At 45.5% G+C, this 21,011-nt stretch overlaps 1 protein-coding gene across 1 annotated transcript in view; it reads left to right on the top strand.

The window, feature by feature from the left end:
- Positions 1–21,011, top strand: part of LCT (lactase) — a 217,610-nt gene that overhangs the window by 148,144 nt on the left and 48,455 nt on the right. The window contains exon 14 of the mRNA XM_078682454.1: positions 9,593–9,727. Within this exon, the coding sequence (XP_078538580.1) occupies positions 9,593–9,727 (135 nt within the window). The remainder of the gene's footprint in view (positions 1–9,592; positions 9,728–21,011) is intronic.

Raw genomic sequence — 21,011 nt, 5'->3', positions numbered from 1 at the left:
GCATACAACTCATATTGCTTTTCACATTCCATTGCATCATTAATTACAAAAGAGACAACTTTCTTTTAATTAAGAAACCTTAAGAAAAATGTTTTCTATATTACAGTCTTGGTTCCACAAATGGTGCTATCCATACTTATTCATGCCACTTGTCCACCAGGCTGGCTCACATCATCACACACACACTCTCCATAAAAAATATTATCAAGGGTAATACCCATCCGATACTTGATCAACTGGAGGACGATATATCTCTCCTTTCACAATACTGATTTCCTTCACTGGTAAACCTCAATACTGCCATTCAATATGGGGGCACACAACATCCTCCCATGAAAATATAATGCATAGTCACGAGCAACAAGGTATATTAATATCCAGTCTCAGCTCTCTTGATTCTCCTATTTCTTCTTTATAACATGAAAATAGTTTTTTATTTAAAAATCTACCTTAGCAGCCTCTTTTGTAGTATTGCTTAATTCTTAGACCGGCAAAAGTGAAGCAACAACCAGGGACCACAGCCTCATTGGTTGAACTGAAAATAAAACAATGTTCAATCCAGTATTCTATATAGTTTTTCATAAGCAAGCATGTTTCTAAATAGAAAAGCATACATTAGGCATATTGTACCTGTTTCACAGGTTCAAACTGTCATGACCACCAGAGCTATGGCCTTCAACCGTCAAGGTATTTCAAAGAAAGGATGTACAGATGAGTGACATGCACTCAGGGAATGTGCTTTTGGAATGCATTTATTTGCACATGCTGTGCCTGTGGTCATTTTGTACTGTCCCATGGTTGCTAAGGACTGTCACAATGTGACGTGCTCATGTGAAGAAATTGTCAATGAATGTGTTCCTACGGGCTATGCCAGCTGCAGCTTCAGTGGGGTGTGGTCCACCTGCCTCATCTTCATCATCATCGTCCAGTGCATCTGGCACTTGTATCCATGGGGCATTGCTGCGTACACATATGTTGTGCAACACACAACATGCAACGATCATCTTGCACAAGATGCCTGGGCTGTACAGGAGCCTTCCATGCACTTGAAACGTGACTTTAACACGCCAAATGTGCGTTCCACGATGCCCCTGGTGCGTTTGTGGGAAAAATTGTACTGCCTCTGGGCATGTGTGTTCAGGGCTCGGAGGGGTGTCATCATCCATGCACAGAGTGCATATCCTTAGTCACCTGTGACAGTGCAGAGAGACATGAGTCAATAGTTGGTTCTGCATGATGTGGTGGCAGGCTCACTGATTCATTGGTTTGTGATATGCGTGACTTTTTCTGATTCCTGTATGCCATGTACTGCTTGTTGCAAATGAGCAGCATCAATGTGTATTATGTAGCTTCACTGCTGCTCCTCCCTCCCCCGAGCACATTCACTAGTGTGCGCAGCGCGGTTGCATCACTTGCACCCCTACGGCACACCATTGTCATGCCTGTCTCCGCATGTCCACATGCCTGACAACGACACAGTAATGTTGTGTGCTGAAGGTGGGCGGCCACATGTGTGTAGGCCTAAGGTAAGGACAGGGTGGTCACATATGCAGAGTTCATGCTTGGCTGAACTCGCCATGCGGTTGAGGGTAGACCTTTGGCATATGCTGTGGAAATAGCGACACACACAACAGTTGGCATGTCTGATACCGGACCCCATAGCGGGCTTGCGCTCCTTCATTAACACCTTCGGCCGAGCCCACACTCAGGGGGCATGCTACATAGCAACATTGTATATTGTGTGACGGGTTACGCCAACACTACACCAGAGACACATGTATTAGCAACTTCCTTGCAAGGCCTACACTCAACCACGCCCAGAGCCACGTGTTGAATGACCACACCCCTATGCTGTACTGCCATACGCCGGTCCACTCCCTTAAGCTCACAAGGGGGTCCAACACAGTTACATGTCTCAGGTCTACCCCACTGCCTAAGGTGACAAGGTTGCACCCGCTGCACACAACACAATGTAATGTGGTATGGCCCAGGGCCCTCATGCATACATGATGACCACACGGACACAATGAGATAATTTGTGGAACTGGCTATGGGCACGTGCGACTGGCACCTTTTATTGCCAGGGTCAGACGTCCAGTGATGGGTGTTGGGTAGTGTAAGCCACCACTCAGGGGTTGGTTGGTGCTGGCAACAACTACAACAGTGATCAGACAATCAGAAGTTCAAAGTACAAACAGCAAGGGTCCATGATTTGAGCTGCACAGAGTTAGTGGTCCCGGATGCACTGCGGCAGGCACAGGCACACCCGCAAGGGACGGTGACTTGCGGTGCACTGAGATAGGGCCACGCGAGCTGAGCGGGTCCTCGTTGATGTCCATGGAGAATGTTGCGGAATGTTACGGGGGACAGTGGAAGGTGTCCATCCATGGTATGATGCAGAGGGCAGAAGCAAGCAGAAACAGGCAATATGGAGGAGTTGAATGCGACAGTCTACTTTTTCCCACCATGTCAGTATCAGCTACATGATGATGATGACAACACCCAGGCCATAGACTCAGTCACCACCAAAGTTCTACCAGAGAGTGTCCCTGACTCCCGTGGCACAGTCAGTGGCACCAGAGCATGAAGGGGGATGCAGTCTGCGATGAGGCCTGTACAATGATATCAAGTCGGCCATAAATAAATCAAGGCTCAGTTCCAAATGTGTCACTTACAGGACTGCAGTGTGAGCCGGAGGCACTCGTCAGCATGGGCCCAAAGCCACGTGTCGTTGACGTGTGATGCACAGAGTTAGTGGCAACAGAGCAGTTGTTGGTAGTGTTCGATCCCCTCCATAACAAGGATCCTTTTTTCCTTAGGACTGAACCACGTCTTCCTCCTCTCCTTGCGTACAATGATGTGTACTCTGCCATTGCATAATCAAGACTCAGTTCCAAATGTGTGACCTACTTGTCCGCTGGGTATGACAGTGGAGTACGTCAACGAGAAAGGAGTACTGCGGGCCTTGCTCGCGGAGGCTGTGATGGGTTGAGGAGGCTGCCAAGGTTGTGGGCCTCTGGCTTGGAGCTTGCATCGGAAAGTGGTGGGCCCTCTTGGAGACACGCAGGTGTTGGAAGGTGAGCAGTGAGGCCTGGATGCGCAGGGGGGGGCAAGATGAGGTCTGGGACCAGTGGCCTGGGTTGCAGCAGGTGCACAGGATCACGGCAACACCGCTCACAGCGTCGGCCTCGTGGCGGGGTGAGAGGTGCCAGCCTCACAGACACGTTGGCCATTCCGGAAGAGAATCACGCCCAGGGCTACGTCCTTTTTATTCACACCCCTATGCTAACTTGGCTTACACCGGGCCGGCCCACTCCGCACACGCTCACAGGGGAGATGTAACAGGCTACATCACCGAGATCTTCTCCACTGGCTGGGGTGACATGGTTGCGTCCACTGTTGACAACACTACCACCACCAGCAGTATATGTTGACATGTATATGTCTGTGGTCTGCATACTGCAGTCTGACCAGCACATCCACGCCACACTTGACATTGTGTGCATTCTCAATCATGGGTCACTTGCCTCCTTCGCACATGCCTAGTTCCCACCTCTCGAAAAAAGAGATATAAGAAACGCTGCACTCCTAATCTTCAAATGCAAATAAATAAAAGTTATTCTCAGTTCATCTGGTTAGGGTGCTCGGGATGATCACCTCCTGGCCTGTTAGGTGCCTATCCAAAGCACTAAGATCAAACAATCTATCACAAAACACTGGCAGCTGCTTCAATTAGAACATGACTTCAATAACATCTATCAGAGTCAACCTACCTTTGCTTACCAACGATCAAAAAACATCCAGCAAATGTTGAAAACACGTAACATCATTACTACTACATATAAAGGCACAGTCCCGTGCCATTACTGTGGCAATTGCAACAGCATCAGAACTGAAACCACCTTTTGGTACCCCACTCAAGGGACTCCTATCAACCTTCAGGTGAATGCCACGTGTGACACTACTAATGTCGTGTATCTACTCAAATGCCCGTGTGGCCTACCGTAGGTAGTTAAAACCGAGCGGAAAATCAAGGTTCGACTCACTGAACATCGCAGCAACATTCGGATGAAAAATCCCAAATCATGCGTAGCAGCACACTATGTTAAATATGCCCATAATGTCAGCCACATCCGGTTCCTGATATTGGAGGTCGTCAAGAAAACTGGAGGCAGAGACAATAAAAAAATTATTTTACAGCGTGAACTGTATTGGATGCACAAATTGAACTCTTTACACCCGATGGGTCTCAATGAGAGACTAGAATATAGTTGTTTCCTATAACACCCACTGGCCTTGGTCTGTGCAACCCTGTTATGATTTCCCTCTGTTCCATGATAACTGTTTCCTCATATTTCTCCTGTTACTCTTACATTCCATTTGCCTGCTCGCACTTCATTTTCACCTATATATTCAGCATTTTCACCCAATCTTCACCCAGTCTCTACACTTCTCTTTTTCATTTTCCTCGTTTCTCTTTTATTGTGTTTATCTTTTCTCACATTTTACTCAGACGCCGCACTTTTTAAAGTATTTTTCCTTTTGCATTACCCATAGCTTTTTTCACCTCCATCTATTTCTGATTATCGTTTTTGCATTATGTTCTTTTTATATTCATTTACTGTTTACCAGACTGTGCTACAATGACTGAAATTGTGTGTATACTTTATTGTTTTCTGCTGTGTTCACACCGCACCATCAGTCCTCTTTCTATGACCACTTTTATACCTAGTTTTAAACACCGCGTTGCGTTCTTCCGGGCTTTCATTCACCACTTGCGATTGTATCTATGGAGTTCACTCAGCAACGTTCACCGCTACTAGTCATGGTAAGTGCTTCACCCGTTTGCCGCTTTGTCAGTCGCGGACGGATACCACGCTGCATTCTCCCCTACTTATCGCTTATCGATTTATTCACTGGTACATGTTACGGGAAGCGTTTGATTAGCTTCGCCGCTCTGCTGTTCCAGCATGATTATGCGTCCCAGTTTCCATCACTCTTTTTCCAGTCACTATAGACACGTGCCAGTACTGGCTTATTTGATAGCATGAGCACCTCACTGTTCACTCTCAGCTAACGGCACTCCCCGTATTCAGTTACCGCGGCACCACTATTATGGTTGACGACACCACTGCACTCGACTGTGCATGGCGCTCGCTGAATGGCCACATTGTTGTTTCTTGTGTAGACTTTCCTTTTCACTCAACATTGTGCACCATTCCGGTTATATTTTTTCTTCTCACCCCCCACTGACTGCGTTTGAGCCAGCAGGCAGTTAGTTCACCTGCATGCCCATGACACAAATTACTCAGATGCATTCTCCCCGGGACTCTTGTTATACATTTTTCTATTTTGTTTTCCTTCTAGAAACATTCCCCCTGAAGAAGAGCTGCGGCTCGAAATACATTGGGGACCCTTCCACAAATTGTGAAGTGACTACCTAACATTATTACCAATATTGCGTTTTTTGCTCCTACTTGATCACAACTATCTAAAGAATCATGTATCATATAATGGAATATGATTAAGAATTACCAATGATGTTTTACTGATTTCATTCACATTCAGCAATCAATTTTGCCTCAAGGAGGACTCAAGTTATCATCCTTACACTCGTAAGGTTTCTGTAGTTCCCACCTCTCCCCACACTCTGCTATTGTGTGGCTGAGGTGCCATGCCATTGATGGCTCATGTACATGGCTAGCCGAGGTTACCGCAGTACATTCTGCTGTCGTGTATGGTGGGTGTGCGTGTTGTTTGGCATGTTGTATGTGAGTTTGTAACATGTGCATTCCCAGAGTTGTGAGTTTTATAATTGTGGAGTTGAGGTGTGTTGTGTGTTCATTTGGTACTTACCAATGAGCACTGCATTACCATAGGTGGATGCTGGATGCGCCGTTTGATGATGGACTGTGGAAGATGTATGAGTCAAGCATACTCCCTGGGGAGTTGGCAACGACATTGGTGAAGAGTCCCCGGTGGTCCACTATTGCCTGCACATGGATGGAATGAGTGTGCTTTCGGTTGTGGTGATTGTGTGCAGTGTCGGCAGGGGGCACAAGTAGGACATGTGTGCAGTCAATTGCCCCCAACACGTGTGGAAATCCAGCTGTGGCATAGAAGCCTTGCTTGGTTTCCAGCTGTTCCTGCGCATTGTGGGGAAGTATAGGTACTGGGGTACCAAGCTGATGATGGCATCCAGGACAGGTGTGAGGAACTTGGATAGGGCTGGCTGTGAGACTCCTCCAACTCTGGCGGTTGTTGGTTGGAATGTCCCAGAGGCCAACAGGTGCAGCACAGCCAGCAGCTTTGTCTGAGGTGGGATGTTGGTTGTCCGCTGTGTTGGTACCATCAGCCTGTGGGCAATGATGTTCAGGATACAAAGGATAGTTGTCCTTTTGAGTCTGTAGTGGGCCATTACATTCTCTGGTGTTAAGTCTGTGAGGCTGGTGCGCTTCCGGAAGGTCCGCTGTCTTTGTCTGCGCTGCCTCCGTGGTGGTCTGTGGCGGAGAAGGGGGGGGTCCGAGGGCAGTGGCGGGCCCGGGGGTGGTGGCAGTGGGTGTTGTGGCACTGTTGGGGCTCTGAGCTGCATGATGAGTAGCTCCATTGCATCTGTAGTTCTTCAGGTGTGGCTCTGGGCTGGGCTCCCTTCTCTGGCACCAGTTGTCGTCAGACTTTGCACCAGGTTAGAGCAGGTGTTAAATTCCTGCTGCTAACGTGCCTTATCGCCTGTTTTGTGATCTTATCCCTGATCTGGCTGGTCCTTGAGAATGTTGCGAAGTGGTGTTTGCTGCTTTTTGCACGGGAACTCAGCATCTCATTAGCGGTAGCTGCTGGTGTCATCTGTGGCGATGTTTTTAGCGGCTGCTATCGCAGGTAAACTGGTGAAGTTGGCCTACTTTACTACTACTAAATGCCTTCTGTGAATACCAAAAGTAGTAAGTTTAGAATTTTATCCCAGTTTAGTAGTAGTAAAGTTAGGAGTCCTAACTTTACTACTACTAAATGCCTTCTGTGAATACCAAAAGTAGTAAGTTTAGGATTTTATCCCAGTTTAATAGTAGTAAAGTTAGGAGTCCTAACTTTACTACTACTAAATGCCTTTGGTGAATACTAAAAGTAGTAAGTTTACGATTTTATCTCAGATTAGTTCTTGATCGGCCCCAGTGAGAGCAGCCTTGGCATTAACCCTATGTCTGCGTTTATGCCGCATTGACTGGCTCTCACTATTTTTACAGGACGCAGTAATTTAGCATTATCCTTCTACCGGTCAATCGAGGGAGCAAGTAATACGCCCACAACGTCAACTTTCTCAGTGACCTGCTTATCGTCCACATTATTATTTGAGCCTTCAGTGCAAAGCTGTGTACAGCTGCTTAAACCATCTCAAAGGTATAGTACCAGAAATCACTGTCTTAATATCACAAGGCATAAATATTTACCATACTATTCTTCTCCAAATCATTGCCCCATTGAGGTGAACAATACACATAATACTCCCAGGCTCTCATTATCAGTTAGGCAGCATACGTGAGGCATTTATCACACATATTTACATACCATTATCCCAGGGGGAGGTTTTTACCACCCATGGTAAATACCTCCTATTCCGACTTTTTAACTTTCAAATGAAGAATAACATGCAGATTTGGTATTGAACACATCTAATTCTGCACGTTTCGCTTTTTATGGGCCTTTCCCTCTGATAAATTTCACCAAGTTTTAAATCTCCCCCACCTGGGAGTAGATTTGCCTTGCCTGCCCACACTACTGCAGGCAGAGAAGGCATGTTTGCTTCCGAATTTGGCGGGAGATTTAAAAATGTTCCAGCCAGGCGGGTGCAAATACATTTCCAGGCCCACACTGATACGGGCAGGGAAATAATTGTGTCCTGGAGGTAACCAAGATTTTCCTGGATGCTTTAAGAGCTTAGAGAGGGGGGCAGCGCAGTGCCCCTCCTTTTAATGTAAATGTTGTTCTCTGGGAATGGGGTCCCCAGGGCCTTCAAAGGCTTAGGCCTTCCTCCCCCCCTTTTTTTTTTTTACATCAATCTGCCCCGGGGGATGGGTCTCGGCAGCCACCATCTCCTCAAAAGTAAATCTGCGTGGCCCCACTCCCTTTTTTAAAAAAAAGGAATCAGACGCATTAGATGGGGTCCCTGGGGTCTATATAGGCTCAGGGAGGGGGAATGTGCAGTCCTGCCCCTTTTTAACACCAATCGGCCTTGGGGGATGCAGTCCTCCGGGCATACATAGGCTTCGGTAGGGAGGGATGGATGCCCTCCTCCCTTTTTTTTTAGACTTGTTGCTGTGGCCCAAATCATCTAGATAGGGGGCCCCCCACTTACCCACCTTCCCCAAAATATGTTTTAAAAAGACAGACCGCCATTTTCTTTTTTTTTTTTTGCCGTGAACCCGCAGTAGTCGTGCTGGATGGCAGCAAAAATTGCTGATTGTGTTTTCAATTTTGGCCATGGGGAGTATATGTCTGGGTCCCCCGAAGGGCCTAGGAGTACAGGATATTCCTATCCTGCCCCTTATATTATTATTTTTTCAAACTTCAGGACAGGAGAACTAAGTCACAAGTCCTGTAATGGCTGCTAACAACATTATTCTCATGTTGCTGGCAGCCACTCAGAGTGCTGATTCACGCAGGAATCAGAATCCAGAGGAAGGGAATTGACCCCAAGGAAAAAAAACTCCCCAAGCCAATTAGAATGCTCCATTTTTGAATTGGTGCTCCCATGAGACTCTTGCGGGAGTACCTCGGACCCAACTGTCCAGATAAACAAATATTTTTAAACGTTAATTTCTTATAAGCTACTGAACGTGTTTACACCAAAAAGGCACAATCTGTGAACCAAGATCTAGCTTCCTGCCAAATTTGGTGTTATTCAGTTCAGCGGTGTTTGAGGTAGTGCTTCTTAAAGAAATCTTTGGAAATGCATGGAGATTTTGCATTTTGGGATCACCCTTTTTTCTCTCCCCACGCTTGACAGATAATCCTGAAACTTTGCATGCACAATTTGGGCATAAAAGAGAAACTTTTTGGAACGTTTTGTGAAGATTTGTCAAACTGTGCCAAAGCTATAAGCAAAACTGAAAAGGCATTTCCTATGGAAATGCTGACCTAACTATAAATTCCAAGTGGCGACCGCCACTGGGTAGTATATCTATCTATCTATCTATCTATCTATCTATCTATCTATCTATCTATCTATCTATCTATCTATCTATCTATCTATCTATCTATCTCTATGTTTGGGAGGTATACTTACCTTATATATACTTACCATGCGTGGCAAAGGCATGTGTGGTAAAGACATCTGCATGGTAAGGGCTGCGTGGAAAAGGAATATGTGGTAATTGCATGCTTTGTAAAGACATGCCTGAAATATAAATAAAATGTTTTGATGATAAAATAAATTGTATAATACATTTTACAAATATTTGTTTCTTGGTTTGAGATAATTTGTGTGTCATCAATGCTCTGAGATCTGTGACAAATGCCATCTATTGCATATGTTTAACTTTAACTATTGCATCAAAATGATACTTTTTCACGATATTGATTTTCCTGTGTTCCTCCTAAGACTACCTGAATTTACTGAAAGCGAAAAGCAAAGAATCAAAGGCACTTTTGACTTCTTCGGCTTCAACCATTATACTACAATATTGGCTTCTAAGTTCGAATTTGCGCCTAATGTCCAGTCCTATGATGCTGATCGGTAAGAAAAGCATTCTAAATTTAGAAGCACCTATTGTTTTCTGTCAATCAATGTAATTGGTATTGAAGCAATAACTGATGATGTACTATATGCATTTTTTCATTCGTTGGTCAGGATGGCATGTGATTTCAGAGCTCAATAGGCATCTCTCTACTTACAAAGCATTTTAGGGGAGTGCAATGGGGAATTCAGCAATTACATTTGAAAACAAGTACTATTACATGACATTGTATCATTTTATCATTCATGGTGAAGAACAGTTTAATCCCACCGCACCTTTTACTGGCAGTGAACCCAGACTAGTTTTCAAGAGGGGGCTTGGATCCTCTTACAGTCATGGGGAGTGTCTGACAGACTCTCCTGCAGGACAATATCTTGGACTGCCTGGAAACATCATACCTTTTTCTAAAGTTCTCCTTTGGGGTGGGAGTGGGGGCGCCTAGTGTGTGTCATCTCCTATTTGACCTCATTCTAAACACTACCTTAAGTTTTTCTTCAGCTATGCTTATTTGCCTCCCACCAGGCAGGGATGTCCACTTTCTTTGTTGCTTTACCTCCTAGTATTAGAACTGGCAGCAACCATAAAAAGCTGACACCATTAGCTAAAACAACTGATGGGCCGTGAAAAATCAATCTGTATGTTAGCATTCTTTCGTCTTGCCCCTTTATATCTTGGTACCTCAATTCCTAGTCTTAAAGGACAAGTTTCAGATGTCTCAGTTTTCTCTGGCTCCTGGATCAACTAGTCAAAAGAGTGGTGTTACCTATGACTAAGTTCACTGGAAGAGTGGTGCGTAAGTTATCCTTCAGCATGGGTCTCCTACCATAAATATCTGGACATACTAGACAACTTGGGACTGACAAACATGAGAATTTAAGCCCACTATTTAGTAAGCCACAGACAATTCAAACCCTCAGAAAAGTACCTCTAGTGGTCGAAAATTGATGAGCAAGATGAAACAATAACTGTCTACCACAATTTAACTACATCGTCCTTCTCACAATACCTCTAAAAATAAGTAGACTGCTCATGGCTGACATTGATAATAGGATCAAATGATTAGAAAAGCTCAACTTTGTTTGTAGTGCCAATGAATCGGAATCTAAGCTTATCACACATGACCTTCTATAAATAGACTTGTGTCGCTCAGCTGTCCTGTGTAACTGTTGAGAAAACATGTTTGGGTTGAGCAGCTTCTCTTTTGAGAAACTTGGAAGATCAGTGAAACCTCCAAAAAGATCACGGAGGCACTGTGCTCTGATTTAAGACTGCCTTGATCGCAACTGTGAAGCTATCAATAATCACCCACTATCAGAAATCTAGACTTGGTAAGCCAACTTAAGATGCACATGTCATTGATATGGTCTTCCCTATATACTTGGGAACTGTAAGAGAGTGTTCTCTCAGGCACATTTGATACAGCTATCAACTGACTTTTTTCCAGACTAACTGAATCAAAGCTTATTTCCTGCAGTGTTTATTTGTAAAATAAATAAATAAATTCAGGGGCTTGCCAGGCTGGCCAAATACATAGGCTGCGTAGTCTTGAAAGTCTTGGTTCCACCTTATACCTTGCTTCAACCATCCTACACGTTCTGCATTTTTATCTTGTGACTGCATTTTTTCCATCCTGCTTTATCACTCTTTCACTGCTTTTCCGATTTTCTCTTCCTTCTTAATTTCTTTTTTGTCTATGTCTCTCTCTCTTCCTCTGGAGAAAAATCTTATACTGAAAAATAAGTTCCAACCACCAAAAAATGAGTGCTGGTCCCCCTCACCAGCTACCACCAGCACCAATCAAACACTGACAACCAAGAACCGGACTCAATAGAATTATTTTAACTGCAGCGCATTCTTCTATTTTTTTTCTTTTTTAACATTTGTCACCAACTGTTAAATTTGGGGGTCTCTAGTTCGCACAGGTAGGTACTTGTGACAAATAGGGACCCTTGCCTCTAGTCAGGGCAAGAGGGTACACTACTAAAATAACCCCTGCTCACCGCCTTGGTAGCTTGGCACGAGCAGACAGGCAGAGACAGTGTGTAAAGCATTTGTGAACACATACAGTAATTTAAGTGACACACTACAGATGGACACCACACACGTTGTATATTAAAAATAAATATTCTTTATATAGATTTAACACAAGACCACAAACGACAAAAATCCACAATACTGTACTTAAAATGGTAGGTTTAGCTTAGTTGTCTTTAGTTCTTGAAATGCGACACTTTGAGTCAATGTACCTTACGATGCGTCACGCTTCCACAACGAAAGTGTTGCAGAGATGGAGATGCGGCAAAGATCCGGTGCAAAGAAATAAAGACGTCAAGTTCTTCCTGATGCAGCATGCTTCTCCGATGTTGCGAGAAGTCTTGACTCGATGCGTCAGCTGCAGCGGTGACCCCCTTGTTCCGTGATGCGACGACAGCGGCTTTGGCGGCTGCACGCTTCTCCGTGGATGCGAGGCGCTTCTCTTGATGCAGTGCAATGCGGCAGCTACAGCGGCGACATCCATGATGCGACGGCAGCGGCTGCGACACGCTTCTTCCTTGTTGCGAGACGCATCTCTTGATGCGGTGCAATGCGACAGCTACAGCGGCGACATCCACGATGCAACGGCAGCCACTGCACTGCGACACGCTTCTCCCTCTTTAGTCGCGCTTCCAGCTCCTTGCAACACGCAGTCCCTCAGAAGGCCCAAAACAGCAGCAGGCACTTCCAAAGAACTCTTGGGGAGCTGGGGGTTGAAGTCTGTTGTCCCTGAGACTTCAGCAGGAGGCAAGCTCTTCTCTCAAGCACTTGGAGATCCTTCAAAAGTTGAATAAAGTTTAGGGATAGTCTCTCCTCAGTTTCTTCAGGTTCCTCTCCTCAGCAATGGTGTCTTCTTCTTGTCCAAAAGTGATCTAAAGTTCCTGGGTTTTGGTCCCAATATTTATACCCCAAAATCCTTTGTCCTTTGAGGGCAGAGGGGCCTTTGCCTAGTCCAAACCAGTTCTGGAGCACTCTGTTTACATGACTCCTTCTTTCCTTTCACAGTGCAGGGCAGAAACATCAGACGCCCCACAGGAGGTGGAGCCAGCATTGTGGAAGGCAAGTACAGTCCTGGAGCACTTTGTTGACAGGACTTCTTCTCTTCTTTCAGTGTGCATGGCAGAGACATCATCCGCTCCACAGGGGGTGGAGCCAGCATTGTGGAAGGCAGGCACAGCCCTATTCAAGGTTCAGGTGCACTCATCCCTCCCATCTAGATGCAGATCTCTCTATTCACCACTGGGGTGACTCACCCTGTCTCCTGGAATCCCCCAGCCTTGTCACCTAAACTCCAGACAAGGAATACACAACCTAGCAGAGGCAGGCTTGGATAGTTAGACAAGAAAATACCTACTTTTTAAAAGTGGTATTTCCAAACACAGAATGCTAAAACCAACTTCACTAAAATATGTATTTTATAATTCTGAGTTCAGGCGTTCTAAACTCGGATTTCTACCATGTTCCCTGAGTCAGTTAGGATTATAAAATGTAATAATCTAACTGCAGCAGCAGTTTTGTTTGTCTGGGACCTGCCGTATCTGTGGCCGTGTGGGGAGTGACAGCGGGACTTCAACTCCTAGGAGCCCCGCACTCGCAGCACCTGTGCCTGATCAGCCTGCCACTTAAAAACTGCTCGAGGCCCCCACTACGCGGGAGCCGCTCGCAGCGGTTTTGTTTGTCTGGGACCTGCCGTATCTGTGGCCGTGTGGGGAGTGACAGCGGGACTTCAACTCCCAGGAGCCCCGCACTCGCAGCACCTGTGCCTGATCAGCTTGTTGCCAGCCTATATTTTTGTGACAGCCCCGCGCACCGCCGGACGCGCGCGGGCACGCAACGGGCGAAGCGCGGGCCAAGGGTGGCCCGTTTGAGCCCGTTAGAGGGACGGGGCCTTCCTCTTTCATCTGCAAACTAAGGTCAGTGTATCTACATCTCCTTTGGTACCTTGACAGAGTGTTAATCTTATCAGCAAGTACTTGAGAAGTTGCTCTCCGGTTTAAACACCGCTATGACCACTACCAAGGAAGAGAAGGGGAGGAAGTCTATCACCGGTGGCTCACTAATGGGCACTTTGGACCATTTTATCACAAGGGTGTCATCTGTGTTGGCTCGTGAAATAGAATTAACCGAAAAAAGGCTGTCATTGGACTCCGTCTTTGATAAACGGTCATCCCTGGGCCCATTGTCATATGCAGTGTCGCCTACTCGACAACTTGGGACTGTTACTGGTCTAATAAGAGTTAATGGCGAGGGGGGTAATCTACTACAAGTCAGTGAAGATTCCAACATAATATCAGATACTTTGGATGCTGTACCAGCTAATTCAAGTATACATGATCCTAATCACGAGGATCTTGGTTCGCTGATCTCAAGGCCAAAAACGAGATCTAATCAGAGTCTAAACCGGAGGCCACAAAGTCTGTAGTAGATCCGGTTGTTAAAAGGAAACACGGGGGTGCCCCCTTGAAAAATGGGAAAGTGAAGATTGAAAAGCGGAACAATGAGGGCAAACGTCCAAGTATAAGAACTTTAAATACCCCAGTCACAAGCCCGCAAACTACTCAAGTGGCCACCAATACTATAACGAACTTCAGTGATGTGGGCCCTACTGAGCTGGGAACTGCCTTTTGGATTAAAATGAAACTTATCTTCACAAAGACCTGTCTTCCTATTTCTGATAGACTAACCTTAATAGAAAATAGACTTTTGCATTTAGAATCACTGCATGAATCTGCCCAGGCACGGGTAGGTCTAGGGGCTATGGCGGTGGATGGTAATCATGACGGGGTGCAACTAAATGGAGATGGTAATTTGAATACCATGCCCACTAGTAATAACATACCTGTTCCACCACCTTTGGTGGTAGCTCCCAATGTCCCTACACCACCATTAAGGGATAGCACTGTAACTAACAACAATGTTTTGATTAGAAGGGGGGCCTCTGTGGGGGGAGATTGAGTGTGTGGATCAACAACCTCAAGCAAGCAGAAATATTCCCCAGGAAGGGCTAATAAAAGCCCTACCTCGCATTGATCTTCCCCCAGAGTCATTATTATATGTGGTGGTGCTTGCAGGGGTGCCAGTCTTAAGCCAGGGGAAAAAAGAGGATTACAATGAGCTTAAAAATAAATGTATACAGTGGCTCAATCTTAATAGGCCTCTTCCCATACAGGTTTCTGGTGAAATACTGTTTGCAAGACGAGTAGATTGGGTGGGGTCAAGGCAAAAAAACATCCCGGGAGACTGTGTAAAAATTAACTTCAGGAATAGTTGTGTTGTGGATTATATCTGTAATGGGGCCCCAGCTCGGTCTGAAATACAAATCCAATCCCTACATCTATCCTACTTTTATCCTGCTCCTCAGCTGGATCCTAAACGAAATAGAGGTGGGCAGCCTCGGGGGGGGGGGGTGCAGAATACGTTCCCCCACAGAGATCACGTGGTGGCAACAAATTGGAAGGGTGCATATACATTTACCCCTATACTTCCTTTGTTTTCTCAAAGCAATAGGTTCAGTACCTTAGACCAAGTGGATTGACCCCTTGAGAGCTAACTGCCCACATTTCCAACAATCAATGTTCAGGGCTCACAAGTAGAGAGAGAGAGAGGAGTAATGCTGATGTTAATATTCTCCTTACCCCAATAATTAGCCGACAAGAGGGCGTAGGTGGTAGGGTGGTATCTAGGGTAAATGTGGGGCGGATTAAGGGGAGGGATCTTGTGGCCATAGATTCTGGAGCCCTATTACCTGTGACACAAGCAGAGGCAGGTGGCGTTGCAGTTGAATTGTTAAAGGGAGGGGCCAAAGAAAGAACTCAAGAGAATAAGCAGCCAATGTGCACTAGAGGGGTAGAACCTGGTGAAGCATCACACCTCAGGGAAAGTAGTTCAGTGAGAGTATTAGGGGCAACCAGGGCTAGGGCAACGGATGGTAACATTAAAATTCTGTCCTGGAATTTGGCAGGGATTAGGAGTAAACTATCTTCGCCTGAGTGGGGACTTTTTATAGAAAAGTATGATATCTGCTTAATGCAGGAGACATGGGCGTTGGAAGAGACCGTGATGGCCGGCTTTGCCACTTTTAATATTTTGACTACAACACGGGGTAAGGGAAGACCCTCAGGAGGCTTACCTACATGGGTAGGTACGCACCTGGGTGCCAAAGCAGCCCATATTCCAACTAACTCACCCGATGTCCAATGTGTCCTTCTAACGCTTCCAGATTCCACACAGATTGCCCTACTTAATATCTACTCAAGGCCTATACAGAGTGGGCAAGAATCTGGAACTATTGATACATTAAGGCAGTTCATCTTGACCCTTGAACCAACAGTAGTCCTATTAGTTGGCGGTGACTTCAATTGCCAATTCGAACCTCTTATCAGCATAGACTTAGAAGGATCAACAGTTGAGGATCAGTACTGGCGTATTCCAGATCCACAGATACCACCTGTCAGAGCATGGATGCCGCTGGTTCTCCAAATTAATTCGTTTTCCCTTTCAAAGTCTTTGAGGGCGTGCAACGGCAGGACAGAATCAGATAGACAGGGCTTATCAACCTTTAATAGAGGAGGGCAAAATTCCCTTATTGATATATAATGGTTGAACTTAGACATTGGGATAAGGTCCTGGATTTCAGGGTATACTCGAGGAAAGACAGTGACCACAACGCCCTGGTCTTGAAGCTGAAACCTGGGAGTTTGGGGTTATCTAACCCTGCCCCTGAGCCTAATGCTGCTCAACTGCCCCTCCTGCTATCTAATAACAGGCGGAGAGTCAAATGGTCTTACTTGCAGGGCTCTCCAACTAAACTTGCAGGTATATATCAGTAGGCTTTACCGCAGTTGATAGAAATAGGAGAGATGGGGGATAAGGACCCCCTGCAAGATTCTCAGATCAGGCCCTTGGAAATTCATAAGCAGTTGGTTGCCAAACTGTCTGATGTGTTCTACCCCAAAGGAAGTAAAAAGGCAAGCCCAGTTGTAACCCATCCCTGGTATAACGCCACCTGTCGGAAAGCAAAAAAAGATTTCTAACTGCAATAAAAGCAAAGGACAAACCAAGCATTAAACAATGTTGGCTTAAGCATAAGCAGGTTATCAATAGGGAAAAGAACAATTGGGAGGCAAATAGATGGGAAGAATTAAGATCAGCACTCTCACATAAGGATTCTAAGTCATTTTGGGCTATTGTCAGCTCTGGGGTGAGTGAGGGTGGATTAGCTCCTGTACCGAACATAGCAGCTGTGGTCTGGGAAACCCACTTTGGAGCACTCTATGCATACTCTGGTGAAGAGGCCCCCTTGCTCCCTACCCCAGGACCCCTCCATGAGTATCGACTGGAGGGGTCTTTGGATATTGCGTTAGGCGAGGCTGAAGAGGCTGCTATGCTCCTTATCCCTGGACCCCTCCATGAGTATCGACTGGAGGGGTCTTTGGATATCACGCTAAGCGAGGTCGAAATTGCAATAGCCAAACTACTACCTAACAGGGCGCCTGGCCTAGATAAGCTGCCAGGGGATCTATTTCGGTCTCAACCAAAAATCTGGGCACCATATTTGGGTGTCCTATTTAATGCAATACTGAAGGGGATGGACACGCCTGATATCTGGCTTGGAGCGGAGAAAGTCCCTATCCATTAAAAAGACTGTCTCCTAATCCCGTCTAACTATAGGCCCATCAGTTTGATAGACACTACACAAAAACTGATGGGCAGGATTATTTTAGACAGAGTTCAGTGGTGAATAGAGGAAAATGAGATTTTGAGTACTCTGCAGGCTGGGTTTAGGCTGGGTATTTCAACCCTAGACCAGATATTTAGGCTCAAGGTATTATTTTGGAAAATGGTGAGAGTGGAGGGTGGCAGCCTCTACCTCATCTTTGTCGACCTACGGGCCGCATTCGATTTAGTGCCAAGGAACAAGTTGTGGAGAGTATTATTTGATTTGTGTTTACCCATCTACTTATTGAATGTGTTAATTAGACTCCACACTGATAATTATACTCAAGTCAGGTGTGGGAGGTATGGTGAATTGTCGACCCGCTTCCCTGTGAAGAAGGGGGTGCGCCAGGGGTGCGTTCTGGCCCCAACCCTATTCTGCCTCTACATAAATGGGTTAGTAGATCATCTGCTTAGAGTAAAGGATAACGATGCCCCTAGGCTAGCCTCTGGACGGGCGCCCGCATTGATGTTTGCGGACATCACTTTGTTGCTGTCCAAAACATCAATGGGTATCCAACGTACCCTGGATGCTTTGCAGCATTCTGAGCACTGCGTGGTCTCGAAATAAACTTAGATAAGACTAAGTTTATGATTTTTAATCCACCAAGGCAGACCCGTCTAAATCCACTTTGGAATGGTACTCCTTTGGAAAGAGTCAAGACCTTTGAGTATCGAGGTATTACTTTGACGGAAAATCTTGACTGGGGCTTCCAGTCAGCGAAGGCGGCCCTTAGGTTATCTCAAGAGGCCGGTGGAATTGGAAAAGTGCACAGAATTTCCGGATTTTTAATGCCGTGGCCCCGGTCATAAAAATTTATAAACTCCAGGCCAGAACGGCTTCTATGTATGGGGTGGAACTATGGGGACACCGGGATTAACCAGCCTCATGAAGGTAGAACACACATTCATGAGGAATCTTTTGGGTTTACCAGCCAGTACACCGCTTGTTCCCCTACGTATGGACTTAGGGCTAGATCCTATAGAGGAGGCAGTAGCATTACGGCCCTTGTACTGGAAGAGATTATGGTCAGTGCCTGAATTGGCTTCCTATAAAAAAGAATTCCTAGAGGTTTGGGCTACGTTAAGAACTAAGAACATTCCGTGGCTCTTACATATCAGGGTACTTACTAATAGGATTGGCTTACCTGAGTTGTGGGACAATCCTGAAGAAACTTGTGTAGGGATATCTAAGGGTGTCCTGGTATATCACTTTAGGCACCATAACTTATTATCCCTGTAGAGATGTACTACCGTGGGAAGACTAACAGTAGAGTTCCTCCAAGTAAAAATTGAATCTAAAAAGGAGGATTTTCTGGATGTAATCTATCCCCCACTTGTGAGGAAACTTTTTATGCAGTTTAGGATTGGTAGTCTCCCACTTAGGGCATTTACCAGTAAATGGGCTAATACAGAGAACACCAAGTGCCCGTCATGCAAATAAAAGTGAGAGGATGTATTCCATTTCCTGTTTTTTTGCCCTGCTTATCAGGTTACAAGGAAATGTTGGCCGATTCCACTTTGTAGAAACTTGGGCTTCAGTCAATGTGCCCAAGCTTGTAGAGTTCTAAGGTACGACACCCATCCCCGAATTGTCTTTGCCGTCTCACGGTTCTTAATTGGCATGTGGCACAGACAAAGTAAATTTTGTAAAGATAAAGTCTAATTATAACATTGTATTTTGTACATCTGGATAACCACTAATGTTTAATCTAATTTTATATGTCTCAATTTTACTGGATAAGTTATTTATTGTTTTATCAATTTCTTGTGCATTGTATGTATGTATTTTATCTGCACTTTTATGGTCTGTGGTGACCGAAATAAAGTTATCAATGATGATGAATAAACTAACTGCCCTTTCTAGCCTATGGAGATCAGGTAGCCTTACAATAGTGAAAAACGAAAATGGCTGTAATTCACTATTAGGACATGCCACACACAATAGGGCATGTCCTACCTTATACTTACAATGCACCGTGCCCTTGGGCCTACCATAGGGGTGTCTGATATGAAGAAAAGGGAAGGTTTAGGGACTGGCAAGTGGGTGCACTTGCCCAGTGAGCATGGCAGTACCAGACTGCACACAGGCTCTGCAATGGCAGACCTGAGACACACTTTTACAGGCTGCTTCTGTGGGTGGCACAACCAGTGCTGCAAGCCCACTAGCAGCATTTGGTTTACAAGCCCTGGGCACACTCTGTGCACTGTATTATGGTCTGACCCTTAACCCCTTTGCAGTGGGGGTCGTTCCCCCGCTGTGCTGGGGGGCCGGGGGCGCGCACAGCGCCCCGTGCTCATGACGAGCTTAGCTGGTCATGAGGCACAGTGCTCGTGTGCTCATGATGAGCTGAGCTCGTCACGGCCACACCCGTTTTCGTGGAACGTTCAGCACAGCAGGGGAATTATCCCCGCATGCGAGCATTCCACGGCTCATGACGAGCTTAGCTCGTCATGAGCACACGAGCACCGTGCCTCATGATGAGCTGAGCTCGTCATGAGCACGGAAGGAGATAAACTAAATCAGCCATTCATAGATTCACTAATTCATACGTCAATTTACAATAGGGAGCACTTGCATTGTGGCACTGGGCAGCAGTGGCACAGTGCCCAAAGCATCTAACACCAGCAAAAACAGATGAGGAAACAGCAAAAATGGAAGGGAGACCCACGCCAAGGTGCCACGTCTAACACCAGCAAACTCTCTTTGGTAAATATTTCCTATTGGTGATGCAAGGGATTGCTGCAGCCCTCTGGGGGTTCTGACAAGGAGGAGAATGGCTTAGACATTTGCTAACAACCCTGATGCGCTTCCTGCAAAACTTAGGCATTTGTGGTTTGATCCACTTTAGGTAGGTGTGAAATGCAGGGGTGACAAATCTTCTTTTAGTTAAGACCATTGGCCTAGGGATTCTCCTCGCATTCATATTCATTCCTCCGAGATGAACATCCACCAGCTACCCATGTGCAACTAACAAATTAAGAACAAAAGCTCATAGTCTATCTTCGATTTAGACAGTTGATCCATAGTCGTTCACAATCTATGGAGTGCTAGGTAGAAACCTCATTAATTTGTTTCTTCCGTAAAAAAGAAAGTTGAGCAGTATATGTTCAGCTGACATTATACTCATACTATTAGTCAGCCTTATCTCATTAGTCCTAGACCCTATAGTTTCCTGGTGGCTGCTCAGAGAGTAAATTGGACAACGGTGAGATCTTTCTGTAGATCATAGACATTGGTTCCAATTCTAGCAAAGCCTACTCTTGCCCTTTAATTTGATTAATTGATACCATTGATGTGAGTAATAACACCTGATGTGCAATGAAAAAGTTGTGGTGGAAGCACAGTGATTTCTTTTTATTATTCTTATGGGTATAATTAGGCTGTTCTGTTTTAAGTGGATTTGTGTTGTGGATTTCAGTGATGTTTTCTGAGTGGTTTCCAAACATTTTGAAATCAGGGCTTATCAGTGTTTATTCTGTTGCTTAATCACCAAAATAGACACAAACTGTGTTTAGTCAGTGTTTACAAAA

Source organism: Lissotriton helveticus, chromosome 3_1 (assembly GCF_964261635.1).
Source record: "Lissotriton helveticus chromosome 3_1, aLisHel1.1, whole genome shotgun sequence".
In the NCBI taxonomy this organism is placed as follows: Eukaryota; Metazoa; Chordata; class Amphibia; order Caudata; family Salamandridae; genus Lissotriton; species Lissotriton helveticus.
The sequence above is the reverse complement of the archived record's forward strand: the minus strand, read 5'-3'. Positions and strand labels throughout refer to the sequence as shown.